The sequence below is a fragment of the Talpa europaea genome (assembly GCF_964194135.1).
Source record: "Talpa europaea genome assembly, chromosome: 10".
Taxonomy (NCBI): Eukaryota; Metazoa; Chordata; class Mammalia; order Eulipotyphla; family Talpidae; genus Talpa; species Talpa europaea.
The window spans coordinates 41,660,637-41,678,361 of record NC_140077.1 but is presented as its reverse complement, the minus strand read 5'-3'; the positions used below and the strand labels follow the sequence as shown (position 1 = coordinate 41,678,361).

Below are 17,725 nucleotides of genomic sequence, written 5' to 3'. Positions count from 1 at the left end.
TTACACTCATGATTACTGCTGCCATCAAAAACAGGCTGAGGCTGAGGGGAGTATTAACAGTGTATGACCCGATTTTCCTTATGCTGTCAATTGTGGCTGATGTCCGGCCTCTGAAGGACCAGGTAGCCTTCCCCAAACAGGCTTTGTTTCTGAAACGGGAGAAATCAGCTAACAACTTAACCAAATCACTGCATAGTTTAAAAAGTAGACTATATATATATATATATATATATATATCTTTATATATAACTATTTACATATAAATATATATATATACATATACACGCATCTATAAATTACATTCTATGGAGAATTCTTTCCTCCTCTCTGTCCTCAGTCACCACCTCTGACTGGTTTCCACTGAGCAGCGACTTGTGGGTGGTGGCTCCTGGGAGGGGGAAGAAAGGCAATTGGGTGCCCCCTCCCCTGCCCTTCCCACAGACGTTTGCTGCAAGTTTTACATTCTACTTTCGTTGCCATGGTTTCTGTATCTTAGGAGAGAGCTGATGGGGTGCCTGAGCCTCTGCCAGCCCTAGGAGGAAGGGGAGCAGCCCCGTGGCAGGTTTTCCTGTCTGTCCTAAGAGCTTTCTGCATTTACTGGGCGAGAGAGGGCAGCTGTGCGGCATTCGGCCTCCAATTCCATTTTAATTTTTTTTTCTTTTTATGTCTTTCCTTAAATATACAGTCCATCACCTTGGCTCAGTGCATGTCACCAAAAATTCTCCAGGGATTTCATACTCTGGGGAGGAGAGTGGTAACAGTTAGCTCAGCAGTCACATGCCCGGAACTCTAGTTTAGACCACACAAACAAGCAAACCTCCTTGCTGCTGTCCTGCGCACCGCAACACCCACCCAATCCCCTCCTCCGGTCTGCTTCGCTCTTCCAGAGGCACTCGCAAACAGCCTCAGAGCAAAAGCAGAGTCTAGCTGGATCCCTGCTGAGAGGATACCGCAAAGAAGGGGGTGGGCAGGGTACCAACACAGAAAAGAACCTTCATGGGTTCTGCCCACACTCCTCTGGGCTTGGTCCAAGCTGCCCCTCTGGCAAATGCTGGGAACAGAGCCCATTACACACAGGCAGAGGTAAAGGAGGCAGGGAGCCTGCTACCAGCAATTTTCATTCTTCTAGTCCCTCTTCTCTGCTTTCAACCCTGAACCCATGACCTTTTGTTCCCATACTCAGACCACAGGTGCGATGCCTAGGTGGGCCAGATGCCTGCGGTTTCTAGGCTGCCAGGTGCAGCAGCATTGGAGAGAATGCCTCTGATCCTATCAGAAGGGGAGTGGTCAGAAGACCAGGCCTCTTCAGCTGCCTGTCAGCTCCCTCCCCTGGCCAGATTCCATCTCCTCCTTTCTGGAAGGACAGAATAAAAGGAAGGGCTTTTGGGGCCTCCCCTGGTGGCGCAGAGGTTGAGTGCTGGGCTGCGAAGCTGCCCACAGTCTCTGTAGCGCTGGTTCGATCCCCGGCTGCCCTGGTGGGTCCCACATGGCGTGCAGACCTCTCCTGCCATGTCCGCTGCTCCCCTCAGCAGTGTACTTCGTCAGTCTGCCTGTTCTGTTCCCCACTCTGGCTCTGGTGAATTCTCTCACCCTCCCGCGCTTCTGACTGTACCCAGTGCTTGTATAAATAAATAAATAAATCTTTAAAAAAAAAAAAAAAAAAAAGAGGAAGGGCTTTTGGCCCACCCATGTTTCTCCCTCCCAGGCAGGGTGTGGGGTGTGTGTGTGGGGACTATCCTGGACCTAGTAATATTTGGCAGCCTAAATACCAGGGCATAGACAATAGTCTGCTGCACAAGGGACAGGGCCATGGTGATCTGAGGGCTAGAGTAGACCAAGGTGGTTACGTGGCGCCCCTGGCAGCAGACTTGGGCATCCCACAGACCCAGAGGCCAGTAATAGGGTAGGAGTGGGGTGGAGGTAGCAATAAAGGGCTGAACCAGACTTCAGTTTCAGTAGGCCCCAAAGCTGCCTGACTCTGTCACCTACAGGTCAGGCTGGGGACAAGAAGCTTGTCACAATCTAGGCTCCCTCCCTTTCTCTCTCCACCCTCCTCTGCCTCAGGAGCAGGGCTGCCAGGAGTTGTAGGGTGAAGAAGGCCCTGTTCATACTTGGACCTTGGTGGAGCGGCTGGTCCAGGACTATCCATGCAGGGAGGCTTGCACCTCTGACAGTCGGTTACAGCTTGGGGTGCCCATCTTCTGTGCTTTGTGGTACATATCTGTGTTGCCAAAGTATCGGGCCCGGTATAGCAAGCCTTCCTCTGCAAAGCAATAGGGCAGGGTTGGGGCACATCCTGTATCACTCGAAGGCTGCTCTGGCACTCTCCTGGCCTGCGAGGGCTAGGGCAAGGCAGTTACAGGCCCAGGATCTGAGGCAGAGCTGGCTTCCCTGTAGGGGAGACCCCAAAGGAGTAAAGACTATGGTCCTAACTTGGCAGGCCATAGTCATCCTGGCCAGACCTACCCACAGATAGAGCTTGATGCCCAATAAGTGGGTGGCCAGGAAATCTGCTCCAATCCACTTCTACATACTTACTTCTGGCAGTGATTTACAGTGATTTACAGGAACCTGGAGGAAGCTCCAGGTGGCCCCTGGCTCCCAGCCCCACAGAAATACAGGGGTGGAGTCCAGCTCTTGGCTGGGAGGTGACTGGGCACAGGGCAGTGCCAGGTGCTGGGCCCACAAATCACTGGCTAAGCAGGACTGTCTCCTTCCTTGCTTTTCAAGTCCCCCTTCCCCCCCGCCCAAGCCCCCCACTCACTTTGCTGCTTCTCCTTCCAGCAGTTGTTTCGGAGGTTGGCAATATAATCATCTTCCACGTTCCGTTCCACTGTTTTGAGGCTGGAGCCTGTGTACTCATCCGAGAAGGTCTCTGCCACGTAGTAGATGACGCCCAGGTGGTCAGTGACTCGCCTGTGGATATGGCCCACCGATCTGGCCAGATATATACCAGGTACAAATTAGGCAGAACTAGGGCAGCTCAGGGATGAGGGGACTCCGACAGGAGGCACCAGACAGACCAGAGTAGCTGTTTCCCTCACAAACTAGAGCAGCAACTCTACACCACCCAAGCGAGGGTCTTGAAAAATGGCAGGTGGTGCACCTGTGCAAGTGGTCCAGACTACAACAAGCCCTTCCTCAGGCTTTCCGCTTACCATACTGCTGACCTGGGGGCCTTTGGGGAGAAGCCCATTTCTGAAAGGCCCTGGTCAGGGAAGTAGGGAAACTAGAGAGGGACTAGGCTTCATCTTTGATGAACTACATGACTTGAGTCTCCTGTGCCTCCATTTCCTCATTCATCCCTTAAGCTAACCACTATTGAAGGTCTGCCTGCCTATCCAGGAGCTGCCAGGCTTAGGAACGAAATGATGTAGGATTCCAAGGAGTTGTATCTTTCCAGCATTTGGTTCCATTTTCCAGCTCTGTTATGCAGGCTGTGGGAAAAGTATCAACATGTAGACAGGAGTCGGTGCTCTGGGAAGTAGAGCCCCTGACTGCCCGCTGCTACTTTCTTCTCTCCTCAGTTGCAGAGAAAAGGACTGGCAACAGGCCACAGAGGGCCTGAGACAGTTGGTGAGGCTTCAGTGTACTGACTCTGCCCCCTGCTGGCTGACAGGGATCCTGTCAGGCTCCAAGACAGACTCAGGCCACTTGGTGGTAGCAGAGGGTTCCCACTCGATGTCAGACACTGTTCTAGTGCTGGAAATAACCAGGGAGCTAACTCCTTAAAAAAGTCAAATGATTAGTCTAAATGATTAGTTTGCCACAGGACAATGAGGCCACATATTCATTCAAAAAATATTACCTAGCATTACTAATGAGCATTGCATTTTATGCATGTTACTCATTTAATCTTCACAAGCAAGCAGATACTGTTATTCCAATTTTATAGGTGAGGAAACCATCTCAGAGAAGTTACATAACTGTCCAGGGTCACACAGCTATTTATATTAGGGGAGCTGGGATTCAAAGCCAATCTTGCTCTGTCTGACTCTAGAGACCCTGTACTTTCCATGGCCCCAATGCCCCCATAGAGAATGTAAAAACAAAGGTTCTTATCTCAAAGTCGGCAGATAAGATGTGGGGGAGGGTGTCCTGAAGTCTGTGAAATCATGGGTATGCATAGTATTCGTTTAGAAAAGACCTGCAGTTTTCATTCTATTTCCTCAAGGATTGTGATCCTGAAAAGATCAAGAACTGCAGTTCACTAGGGAAAGTATATTTTCTTGATTCTAAGCAGCTTTCTGAAGTATGATCAACAACTTGCTGGATCAGAAGGGTAAAGAAGGCCTCTGATGGGGCCAAGAATTCAGAGCCCCTCTCTGCCCACCACCCCAGCCTTACCCCAAGCTGTAAAGTACTCACGGTCTCGGGCTCAGACTGTAGGGTGGGCTGGAGACCATAAGCTGGCTGAGAGCTGACACGAGGATCAGGATGAGGATGGGCATCAGTTGTACAAACACCCCCAGCCCGCCCTGGAGGGAAGAGCCAGTGGTCACCCAAGCCAGACAGGGGTGGGCTGTGGGGTTGACCACAATCACCACCAGATCGTCCAGCACAATGGAGCCTATCAGTAGGAGCCAACTTTATGCAAACAGGTCATGAACCACTCTCTCCCCTTCCCTCCCACAGGCTCCCAAAATATAGAAGCTTCTCCATCTGCCAGCTTCCCTGGATAAAAACAAAGCAATAGCTGGTGCTAAATATAGGGGGGAGGTGGATATACCTATTTACTTGAGAGAATACCAAAATACGAGCAAAGTTACTACCAACAGGAAAATGGGAGGAAGGGCTAAAGGGAGGATTTCACTATATGTACTATATGAACTGAAACAATTTAATAAATGCCAGTTAAATATTAGAAAAAAATACATTTGTTCACTGTGTGATAATTTAAAACCCTTTTATATGTTAAGTACATACAAAATAAAAGCTTAAAAAATGAATAAAGAAAAATAGATCACCATGTCAGAGCAAATAGGAACTCCTTGCCTGCCATTATTTTAAATGCTCCACAATTACTCACAGCATTTTAATTTTAGTCAACTAGCTATTATTGTTTAATCCATGGCATTCCAGATGTGTCTGAAGCATTGTCTTATATTAACAGCTTTTGTACACATTTTTTTAAGAGGGCTGAAAGGAAGCAAAAGAGCCAGCACCTATGTTGCCATCCCTTATAATTCTCACGAAGTTTAACTTCCCATTGCTTGGAAAATGTCAGTCTGGCATTATAAACAATGGACTATACAAAGGCCACTCACACTAACTATTATAGTTTGTAGGTGGAGAAATTTCCGTGCTACATTCCCTAACTGAGGCCATCAAGTCCCCATTTCTTCCTGGGCAATATGGAGTATGGCTCCCTCTAGTGTCCATTAGACAAATAGCAAGAAGGGGTCAAGATGACTCCTTGGCTGAGAGGTGTGGGGACACTGTCCTCCCAGAATAAGAGAGCTGGGACTCCCTCCTCCAAGTCCCACGCCCTGGGGTTGAGCTTGGCGCCCTCCCATTGCTCTCTCCAGAGCCTTCCTCACTCACGTCACCCTGGTTCTCCCTGCGGTCCTGTCTTTGCTGGTAGGGGTAGCGCATGCGGCTGTTGCTGTAGACATGAACATTACCTGGGGGTCAGAGGAACTGAGTTAGGAATGGGGCTGCTGGGAAAGAAAGAGGATCTCCTACCACCACCCCCAGGGAGATCTCACTGTGGAAAGGGTGGGGGAAGGACTTACTAGAAGGGAAGCCACCACCAAAGAACATGTTGAAGAGGTCTTCAGGTGAGATGTCAGCCTCAAAGCCACGGTGGAAGTCCCCATGCCCGTGGCCATGCCGGGTTGCCTGGCTCTTGTCATCCCCAAACTGGTCATACTGTTTCCTTTTCTCTGGGTTGCTAAGTACTGCGTATGCTGTGCCAATGGCTAGAAAGAAGGTAGAGAGGTCAGGTAGGTCTGAGGATGCTGGGAATGCAGGAGGCTCCCATGGCGGTCAAGAGCTCTCTTCCTTCAGATACTCAAGTGGTAATTTAGGAAGCGGAAGTGCTCAGGAAGTTGGGCTTCAGTGCAAGTGTGGGGAGAGTGGAATGCAGGATACTCATAAGTAAATCTGGGCAGCCTGGGCTGGGTGGAAGATTAATACTTAGGCTCTCTGCTTTCAACTACATTACCATGGTCCAGCTTTTTCTGTGCACTAGAACCCTTACAGGCATTGTTTTAGTTATGCTTAACAGCAACTCCTTCTCCATTTTATCAATGAGAAAAATGAGGCTCAGAGAGGTTAAGTGACTTACTTAAGCTCACACAACTCTGATGTTGCAGAGCCAGGAATCAAACCCAGGTAAGTTGTGCTTTAAGTTTGTTCCGTGACTTTATGAAAACTCTCAAAACCCTCTTTCCTCATTCCTCTCTCTTGGGGTTCTCAGTGGGATGGGGAAATCTCTTTCTTCAGATTATGTAATCCTGAAGTCATAGTTTGACAGATGGCGAAACAAACATATGATGTCTTTGAAAATTGGACAGCAGCAGGAACTGCAGGAATGGCTCCCTTCCTGAGTTCTTGTTAAGACTCTTTCATTGCTGGTAATATAGCTGAGAGAGCCCTCATCCCTGTGGGAAGCCTGTTCCCCAAAGGACTAGGAACACCCAACCCAGCTCTGGGTGTGCCCAGTCTCTTGCTCCTTCTCAAGCAGCTGGCTCTTTCAGAGGATGAGACAAAGATGCATCTGGCTCAGAACCTGCAACCCCTGAAAGTAGAATCCTGGTCCTCTTCCCATTCTGACAAAGCCCCAAAGCTAGATCTGGGCTCTCAGCACCTCTTGGGAAGGCTAAGGCAGAAGTCAGGGCTAGAGAAACATTAACAGTGTCCATTTTGTCTCCCTACTTCCATTCTCCTTTCTCTGAGGCTAAATGATAGGGCCCTTCAGCACAGGGAAACTGTTACCAAGATCCCAAGTGAGGGAAATGCATACGGGTGAGCCAGGAGGCCTGCTTTTGCCTCTCCCTTACTTGTGTGACCTTGGACAAGCCATTGGTCTTCTTTTACCTCAGTTACTTTCCTGTAACCCTAGGAGAACATGGAGGCAGGAGTGGTGCTTCTGAGCTAGAGGAGGCTACTAGGACCTTCTGCCCAGGAATCAACTCCTGAGCCGGTGAGACCCGGGTCGAAGGGCTCTTCTTGAAAAAACTTTTTTGGCCCCCTATTCCCTCCCAAGGACTAGAGGTAAAAACACCAAAACTCAAGGAAACCAGGGCCAGCTTACCCTTGAAAGCTTCAGTAGCACCAGGTGCACGGTTCTTGTCTGGGTGGAATTTGAGGGCCAGTTTGCGGTAGGCCTTCTTCAGGTCCTCATCTGTGGTCCCTCTGCTCACCCCCAGGATCTCGTAGTAATCTTTACACTGTTTGACCCTGGTGGAAGAGAAAAGTGAGATGGGGGAGCTCTGTATGGGCCTGGGGCCATGAAGAGAGGTGGTGAGGAACAAATAATGTATATACATAGCTCTGAGTAGGCTTAGGGGGGACACTGGGGCATGGCTGAGACTCCACTCCTGGGACACAGGACCTTTAGCAAGCTCCGGCTAGAAAGGGGAACTGGGCAGAGCCCAGAGGAAACAACAATAATACATCTGGATTTAAGGAGGGACAACTGCTGTTTCTGCAAGGACAGAATCCATTTCTCCCCACTAATAGGAGCCCATTGGAAGGACTGTCAATGGATGTCAGTGAAGGGCCTCTGCCCCAGGGCAGGTATGTCCCAAGCTCGGCCAGCTGTACTTTCTCTTGTACTTCGAGTCTGAAGTGGGTGACACAAAGGCCAGAAATGGTAGGTGTCTGCTCATTCCATCACAGAACCCTGAAGAGACTCTGGTTCTCTTCTATCAGTTCTTACTCCTGGGGTGCCTGGAGATCCCCTGATTCTCGACCTGTTCCATGCTTTCCCAACTCCCCATAATCATTTTCCACTGCCTATAATTGATGGGTTTGTCTGGTCAGAAAAATGTAAATTGGCCTGTGCTTTCACGGCAAACTATAGCTATGCTAGGTCACACACAGGATGAACCCCATCCTGAAGCTTGACAGAGTCTCCACTAGCAGCCAGGACTAAGTGGGAGAGACCTTGGAGGGTCTCCTGAGGCCAGCTGGTGGGGAGGCTTGGGGAGAAATGAGAGTTTGAAAGTATCTACTCCAGAGAAGCCTAAGCTGGATCATCTCCACCTGGCAGTGAGCTGTTCCATGCATGGTCGGCCCAAGCTCTAGAAGATAACTGTCTCCTGTCTCCATTCTACCCCACACAGGCTCTGGATTGAAAAGATCTTTGTTGGGGGTGGCGTGTGGGTTGGGGGGTAAGGCCTCAGCACCATGTGTGTAAAGAGCCTGGGGCTGCCTTGGTGGGCTGGGTCAGTGGAGCCCTGATTCCCCACTCTGCCAGGGTTGGTGGGACGCAAGGCGTGGGCCTGGGGAGCCTGACCATTTGAACCTCCTCTATCCTCCAGACCCTCCCAGGACCCATCTAGACCACAGGCAGAGGACATACAGGAAGTCTCCTCTAGACTTGAAAACCTGCCAAGAACCACTTGGCTCTGCCCTTGCGTGCCCGGCCCAGCCCTCTACCTTTTCACGGCCGCTACTTGTTCTGCAGTGTAGCTTTTGGTGCTCTCTCCACCTCCAGCTTCACCGTTGGCTGAGGGGGCATCAGTCCCACCTACTTTCCTACGGGTTGTGTGGGTCTCCTCTGTGGGTTGGGACTTGTCACCAGCAGGCTGTGGTTTCTGGTTGAGAGACTCGATCAGGGCTGTGTGAGGCAAGAAAATCATTTAGGGCTCCTGCTCCAGCAAGGCCACATGCCATAGCTGAGAGGCTTGCTGACCTGTGGAGAGGCCAGGGTCCCCCAAACCCAATCTGCTTGTTCAGACGGCAAAGCCACTAGCTCCCTCTCTGACTAGGGCCTTGGGAGCTAGTGGGATAGTGGCCCATTCTCTTACAACCCAAAGGCCTCAGCACTCAGCAGGGTATATAGATCATTAAAAAACTCAACATAAAAACAATTAATCCTTCAGATTTTTTAAAATTCCAAAGTAGTGTGTTCAATAGATATCCTCTGCTGAGTGCTGACATGGTGAATGGGTTCCCCCACTTAGCAGGACCATCTGATTCAGCTGGTCAGAAAGGCTTCCTGGAGGCCTCTGCTTCACCATGTAGAGGAAAAGGGGTAATGAGTGTGCCCAGAGGGCCAAGAGTAGTGCAAGACTTAGGATAAATATCTGCTATGCATACTACTTGCTATTTTTTTTAACATTTTCAAATGGCTGGCCATGTCAAATTGCTTCAATGTTCAGAGTCCATTAAGGGCATTAGCTGTCACCCTCAGACAGATCATGATTATTTAAACCCAAGTCCTTGGTTCCTGTTGTTGAGGAAGGGCCCAGACTTCTGGCAGAAATCCCCTGTGCCCAGGCACAAAATGAGTTTTGAAACTCCAGTGAAGTTTCTGCTGAAGGTCAGCAGCATGGCCAGCTGGTCCCCAGTTCCCTTCAAATGGACCAGGAGTTTGCCAGACTCAGGTGTTGTGCTGGGTGTTAGACACTCCTACTGCGGCATACCTGGGTCTCACCCAAAGGGCCTGCAGCAGGGCTCATGGGGAGCTAAACACTGGCATGCAAGTGGACCCTGTGCCCTGAGTTACTGCTGTCTTATTTGCAGCAAACTCATGTACTCCACTAAGTCAGCAGCTGGAAAATCCAAATGCAGGAGCGGACAGTCTTATCACAACCATTCCCATTATAAGGAAGAAGCTGTGTGTCTGATGAATGGACAAGCTGGGTGGTCAGCATTTAAATTCTAGGTTGTCTAACTCACAGGACCGTGCTCTTAACTCTGCTGCTACACTGGACCACTCAGGTCAGGCAAGGGGAGCCCCTTTTAAGACAGTCATTCCAAGTATAGAAGTTAAATTCAGAAAGCCCCATGTTTCAAATCTTAGCTTGGCCACTTCCTAGCAGCATGACCCTGGCTGATCTATGAAATCTCTCTGAACTTCAGTTTCCTCAAAAGGGGGCATAAGAATGAAATGAGATAATGTGGGTAAGCACCTGGCATGAACCCTGACAGAGTACTCAAAGTGAGTAGCTGCTAATAATATGACCTGGGTCGATGAACTGACTGGCAGGGAGTCTGATGACCAGGGAGGGGGGGATCCCCAAGATGGTGGGGGCTGAAGTGCTCCAGGCTTAGGAATGCAGTCTCAGCATACAGTAGGCTTTGGATCAAGTGGTAGCCATGAAATCTGAGGTCATCCCAAACTCCAGGCCTAAGCCAAGCATCAATGGAATGGCAATGGAAGAAACCAACAGATGAAGAGATGCTGATCAAGATGGGACAGTGGGTGGAATTAGCTTGCTGGTTTCCGAGGGCTTTAAATGAAGTTTATTTCCATTTCTCTGGTCCAGGTTGAGCTGACAAACATGAAGGACACAATGACCAGCGATCCAATTGCCATGGAAACCCAGGAGCATCAGTCAAGGGATGAGCCAATTCTCCTCAGTACTACCTAGGGAAGATTCTGGAAGCTTCTCAGGACAGTTACATGGAGTCAGGCACTCTTAATTTCCCTGCAGAAAGCCTAAAGGGGAGAAGTTGTGCTGCTGGTGACACAGAAGGTTCCTGCTTGAGTTGGCGATGAACAATTTCTGGTTGCTGATAAGTAGGTCTCTCTTGAGGTCTGGACACCCCCTCTGCCAGGGTTGGATGTGACTTGCTCATTGTGACTCACTGTTCTATCCCTCATGGCACAGTGACTGTTAGGCAAATGTCACAAAAGAGTAGGAGCTACAACAGTTTAATGTGGCTCTGGAGTTAGACAGACATAATTGGGTTCAAATTCTGACCCTTCTTCCCAGAAATGTCAGCAGACATTTAAAAAGAAGGCAAGGGTCTCCCTTGTGGCACAAGGGGTTAAGACCCAGCACTATAAAGCTATCTGCAACTACTGCAGCACGAGTTTGATCCCTGCCCAGGGAGGTGACCCACATGGTGCAGCAGACCTCTTCTGTCTCACCTGCTGTTCCCCTCAGCAGTGTATTTCAGTGGATCCACCTGTTCTGCTGCCCACTCTGTCTCTGGTGAATCCTCTCACACCTCGCACCTCTGTTCTATAACCCAGTTCTTGTATGCATAAATAAATAAATTTAAAAAAAAAAAAAAAAAAAGGAAAGCAAATCGCAGAAGAGACCAAAGCTGGGGTGGGAGATGGGGCACCTGAGAGAGAGTGAGAGCATTTCCATGACCCAAGCCACCACAGTGGCCCCTCCTCAAACTCAAACTGGAGGGTAAGACTACCTGGATTCAAAACTGGCTCTGCTGCTTGCTGGTAGGGTCATTTTGGACAAGGTAACTTAGCTTCTCCATGTAAAACTGTTCTCCCTCGGGCCTCCCCGGTGGCGCAGCGGTTGAGCGCTGGGTTGCGAAGCTGCCCGCAGCCTCTGCAGCGCCGGTTCGCTCCCTGGCTGCTCCCTGGCCACCGGAGGAGGGTCCCACATGGTGCGCAGACCTCTCCTGCCGCCCACTGCTCCCCTCAGCAGTGTACTTCGGTCCTTCTGCCTGCTCTGCTCCCTACTCTGTCTCTGGTGAATTCTCTAACCCTCCTGCGCTTCTGACTGTACCCAGTGCTTGTATGTATAAATAAATAAATAAATATTTAAAAAAAAAAAAAAAAAGAACTGTTCTCCCTCAAAAAGGATGAAAAGTAAACGAGTAAATGCATATAAAGGACTTAACACAATGCCCAGCAAATGCTAAGTGCTGTTACTGTTATGTTTGTTTCTTGGCACTCTATATATTCGGGTGCTCAGCATGAGCCAGGAAGGGGAGGCCAGAGTAGGGAAAGGGCCTGGATAGGAGTTAGAAAGTCTGGTCCCTTTGCTAATAAGTCATGTGATCCTGTCAAGTAATCTTATTCCTTAGAGAAGACATGATCCCTGCCCTCAGAGGGTTCTTCTGAAGGGTAAATAAGATTGAAGGAAAAAAGGTGAACGGAGGGTTGAGCACATAATGTAAGGCTGACTTGAACACATAACCCCACTCTGGCCCTCACTAGCACTAGGACACTCTCACTCCTGCTCTGAATGCCCCAATCTCTCAGCAGCTCCTCTCTCTCCTGTGCTGGCCTTCCCAGTTTGGCCTTCTTGACTTAGCCTGGAGCCCAGAGTCAGTCACTCTCAGAAACTTATGCAATCTGAGTTGCCAGATCATCCAGGTCAACCCTCTCTTTGTATGCTGGGGAAACTGAGGCCTATGGCTGTTCTCATCAGCTCCCTGGAAAACTTGGAACATTTTACTGTTGTTGCTAAGCCTCACATTAAGTCAGTTGCTACAAGGCTGCTAGGCTTTGAATAGAAACTCCTAGAAAGAGACTGACTGGCTCCACTAACCTGGCTTTGTGACCTCTAGGCTTAGGGCCTGGCTACTGCTCCATAGTACAATGTCCAGCCCTTGGGGCTTCTCTGTTCCACTTCCTGCAGCACAAGTTTTAGTCCCCTCACATCCTTTACATTGTTAGGACCTTAAACCCTTCAAGGTTACTCTGAGCTTCCTCCCTAACCCTTCCCTCTGTCTGTCCTTCCACTTATTTACGACCTATGCTCTGGATCCTTCCCCTTTCTTTTCTCAATTTGTCATTTTCCCACATGGCCTCTGCAGCAACTAACGTGCTCCATGGCTACCTGGCCACTACGACCTCCTGGGACTGCCTCTTCCTGTTAACGCTCCACCTCACTCTGTTGCTTCCTGTCTTTGCCCATTGACTAAGGACGGATGTGGTTCATGGTTGTACCTGCAGTAACATTCTCTACATGTCTCACATTTCCCACAGTGACTTCAGCCACACACAACTCCAATGAACTTCATGCTGACAATTCCTCTGGACCATCCCCCTGGCACCTTGTGCTCTGTCCATCTCTTCCCATCCACATTCTTCAGTCTCTTTGTGGTCACATGGCTTGGATTCTGTATTCTCATTTCTCTTCAGTATCCCTCACACAATGCTTGGTACCTCCTCTCTGATGACATTATCTTCATTCATACTGCCTTATCTCACACTTGAATAACGCCTAACCTACTCAATGCAATTGTCTCCCAAGTGGTTTCCGACCTGAGTCTCTCTTTCCTCTCAATAACCTTTCATGCTATTCTTTAAGAATAGTATCCTGGGTCTCCCCTGGTGGCGCAGCGGTTGAGCGCTGGGCTGTGAAGCTGCCCACAGCATCTGCAGCACTGGTTCGATCCCTGGCCACTGGCGAGGGTCCCACATGGCGCACAGACCTCTCCTGCCGTGCCCGCTGCTCCCCTCAGCAGTGTACTTCAGTCCTCTGCCTGTTCTGTTCCCCGCTCTGGCTCTGGTGAATTCTTTCACCCTCCCGTGCTTCTGACTGTACCCAGTGCTTGTATAAATAAATAAATCTTTAAAAAAAAAAAAAAAGAGAATAGTATCCTTATCTTCTTCCTGCTATCAAATTGTTTTTTCACTAACTACAGAATAAAGAATATACTGGCCTGGCAGGAAAGGATTTCCACAATCTGGCCTCATTTACTTTCCAATATTAATCCTCTCTATACTCAAATTGCTACCTGGGCAGCCTCCAAATCTTGCCACACTCAATCTCCTTGTCCAAAACTCTTACAAATTTTAGACTCCATGTCTATTCCCCATGTCTATTTCTCCAGCTCCCCCATTTTCCTTGAAAGCAGAGATCATACGCTGCCTCCTGTCCTATTCATTTATACCTTCCTTCACTGTGATCTACCACTACTTTTATGTTCTTGCTATGGCCATGATTATACAGCTTATAATGTTCAAGACTGTCCTCTAACCTTCCACCTCCAGCACTCCAACACCTTACCAAATTGTGAGCCTAAGTCTATCCTCACATCGTTGGCACCTTTAATCACAGTTATTGTCCTATGGCTTGAGGTATTACTTCTTCTGTAATTTTGTCTCCTACTAGACTGTCAACTTCTTGAGGTGAAGGATTTGTCTCACCAATGCTACTATATCTGCAACTGCTACTATATCTTAGGACTGAGCAAGAGGACCGTTTAAGCAAAACAGTCTGTTGCATCAAACAAGTACTCTATAAAGTGCTCAAACCTCAAATATCAAGTGCAGACAACTACCTAATATTTTAAAGCAAGATTTCCTAACCTGAGGCCTAATTAACCCCAAATCCTTCTCAACTTAGTGAAGGGCTGCAGATGGTACAAGGTGAAGTTTACAGAGAAATAAGGTATATACTCTCTCCAGAAGAGCATGAAGATGACAAATATGTACAGATGGCTGCTCTGCCTGAGCAAATTCCAGTGCTTGAGCTCCAGGAATGACACCCATCGAAACCCTATTTCAGCATATGACTTAGTTCATAGGGAAACCCCCAAGCAGGTTACCTCCTGCCAAATACAAACTGAAACCCTCTCTAAGAAGCAAATGTGCCAAAGACCAATCTGTAGAGTCCAAAGGGAAGATCATTCAGGGGTTCTAGGCTTCTGTCAGTGTTCTCCTGTGTCAATTTCATAATATGTCAAGGAAAGCTAGTAAGGTGACTGTTCAGAGTCAGAGAACTTCCAGTTTCTAATGTGTAATCCTGGGCAAGTCCTTGCTTCGAGGCTATTTCCTCATTTTTTTTTTTTTTTTTTTAATAGAGGCATGCTTTTATTTATTTATTTATTATATTTGTTTGTTTTGTTTATACATGCACTGGGTACAGTCAGAAGCGCGGGAGGGTGAGAGAATTCACCAGAGCCAGAGTGGGGAGCAGAGCAGGCAGAAGGACCGAAGTACACTGCTGAGGGGAGCAGCGGGTGGCAGGAGAGGTCTGCGCACCATGTGGGATCCTCCTCCGGTGGCCGGGGAGCAGCCGGGGATCGAACCGGCGCCGCAGAGGCCGCGGGCAGCTTCGCAACCCAGCGCTCAACCGCTGCGCCACCGGGGAGGCCCTATTTCCTCATTTATAGAACAATGATAATGATCTTTGCTCTGCCTCCTGATAGGGCAGGTCAAGTAAGAAAATGGATTTGAAAGAACTCCTACACTGAAAATTCCAGTGAGTATTATTGTTATTCATGTTATCTGCGGCAATCCTCTAGTTCTGCAGACAAGCTCAGAAAAGATTCTGTGGCAGCAGTCAGGATGAAAGTCAGCCTTTTGATTCTGAGCACCTGTTATAGGCCAGATAACTTGCCAGGTGGTAACTGCTGGCATAAATCTTGTATGTAATGGACTACCTCTCTTCCCCCTCCAACTTGTAGTAAGAAAAAATTCTTTAATCAAAGTCGTTATTTCTCTCAGAACAAAAAACATTGCTTTGAAGACTTGGGTAAAAGAAAAAAATTCCTGGGCAGAGTAAGATGATAGCTCACTATTCCCTCCCTGGTCTGTAAGTGTTCAGTTGAGAGCTGCTTAGCAACCTAATGCTGTTCAGCAGCCCATATGGCCTAACACTGATGGGCTTTAGGGGGCTAGGATAGGTGGGAGTGTTTAATGTCAGTCTCCAACAAGGCCATCCGCTCCGAAATCTCACAAACTGGTGAAAAGGCTCCAGGAGAGTGGGAGCAGCCAGGTGCGAGAACAGACCGTCCAAGGTGATGTGGAGTGGTGGTAAAGATAGGGTCTAGTCTCTAGCGGGTGGCCCCTGACCAACTCAGGGGAACGTGTGAGGGAGTGAAGCGGTGGAGACACCTTTCCTGTCAGTCCGAAGGTCGGGACTTTTCTTTCCCTCTCTAGAACTTATTACTCCATCTGAGGAGTTATGTTTATTTTCTTGAACTATAATTTTTCCCAGGCCGGCAACTGACCCTGGGCGACCGAATGGCCCCTTGGGAAAAGTAGTTCAATTTCTCTTCCACATAAATTCCCCTTGTTCCGACCACTAATCCTTCTCATTCTCGGGAACCCCAAATCTCAGAGGGGGCTGGGAATCACCCACGAAACTTAAGTAGTGACCGCCGGGGTCACCAGACGCCCAACATCCCGGAGAGGCGTGCGAGCGAAAGACTACATCTCCCAGCAGTCACCGCGCACCTCAGTGCGCAGGCGTAGCCGCGCCTCGCCACCCCTCCCCCTCCTCCAACTGCTCCCGTCGGTCCGTTCCCGTATTCCCCCCATCAGTTCTAATGTCCCTTCTGTCTCTCCGGTACTTATCACTCACTGCGAGCTCGCGGCGTCGGATACAGCCGCTGCGCCTTGTCCAGGAAGCGGAGCGCCCTTTCGGTCTGGTTGCTCTCGATGGCTTTGATGGCGATGCTAATACAGCGCTCGGCTTCATCCTTGTTAGATTCCATGGCGGAACCAGAGCGCGGAGCCAGGGAGGGGGAGGCCGGGCGAGCGAAAGGCTGCGCCAGCCGCCGGCGCGTCGCGGGGCAGGCGAGCGCAGGCTGATGACATAAAACCCTCCGCCCCTCCTTTCCCGAGATCGAGCGGAGGTGAAAGCACTACCGTATGTCTTCTAAAAGACGGACATCAAAGAGCTGGTAGTAAGGATGGGTGCATGCCCACGTTCCTGAATCCCAAAGGGTCATGTTAAGGGTTCTTAAAGTTGATTAGACTTGCAGGTTCTTGTTAAAACTCTTCTATGTTTGAGACGAAGATAATCTATTTAGTCAAAAGATATTTATTGGGCCTCCCCGGTGGCGCAGCGGTTGAGCGCTGGGTTGCGAAGCTGGCTGTGGCCTCTGTGGCGCCGGTTCGATCCCCGGGTGCTCCCCGGCCACCGGAGGAGGGTCCCACATGGCGTGCAGACCTCTCCTGCCGCCCGCTGCTCCCCTCATCAGTGTCATTCGGTACTTCTGCCTGTTCTGCTCCCCGCTCTGGCTCTGGTGAATTCTCTCACCCTCCCGCGCTTCTGATTGTACCCAGTGCTTGTATATTTAAATAAATAAATATTAAAAAAAGATATTTATTAATTACCCACTACTTGTCAGTCAGTGGGGATATGGGTGGTGAACAAAACAAAGCCCTTGCCCTCATGGAGTTTACATTTTAGAGCACATAGGGAGATATCCAATAAACAGATATATTCAGATAGGTATACACGCTATGAAAATAAAGGAAGGAAAAAAAAAAGAGTGGGAGGTGCTATTTTAAATAGCCTGATAAATCTCTCAGAAGCTTTTATTTTAATTCTGAATTCTGGAGAGATAGTAGATATTCCAGATGTATCTATCTGGAGGAAGGGTTGCTCAGACAGAAGGAAGAGCAAATGCAAATGCTCTGAAATGGAAATTTTCTTGGTGAGACAGGATCAACACGGAGAATACACCATAGAGAGCGTGTAGGAGTCCACTGTGGAGTGGAGTTTAGTTCTGTCTAGCTTTCATGTCTGCCACTCCTGAGAAAGCAACCTTGTAAAGTTTGCAAATGGCCCACATTGCCAAATCAGTTGGTCATTTAAAAAAAAGATTTATTTATTTATTTATGCATACAAGAACTGGGGTACAGGCCAGAGGTGCTGGGGTGAGAGGATTCACCAGAGACAGAGAGTGAGGAGCAGAACAGGCAGAGTGACTGAAATACACTGCTGAGGGGAGCAGTAGTCTCAGGAGAGGTCTGCTGTGCTATGTGGGTAGCTCCCTGGCTGCATGGGGATCGAACTTGTGCTGCAGAGGCTGAGGATAGCTTCACAGTGCTGGGCTTAATCCCTTGCACCACAAGGGAACTCCTCATTTGGTGGCCTCTCAAGTGAGA

General features: G+C 49.0%; 1 protein-coding gene across 1 annotated transcript; it reads right to left on the bottom strand.

Annotated features, from left to right (window-relative positions):
* Positions 1–709: 709 nt before the first annotated feature.
* Positions 710–16,426, bottom strand: DNAJB12 (DnaJ heat shock protein family (Hsp40) member B12; the record flags this gene model as incomplete). The annotated part of the gene is made up of 9 exons (XM_084246129.1): positions 16,191–16,426; positions 8,608–8,788; positions 7,259–7,404; positions 5,736–5,921; positions 5,545–5,624; positions 4,369–4,478; positions 2,765–2,937; positions 2,166–2,263; positions 710–739 (listed from the first exon to the last, which is right to left on the bottom strand). Exons 1-9 carry the CDS (start codon positions 16,321–16,323, stop codon positions 710–712), a joined length of 1,137 nt encoding a protein of 378 aa, XP_084102255.1. The 5' UTR covers positions 16,324–16,426.
* Positions 16,427–17,725: the final 1,299 nt, after the last annotated feature.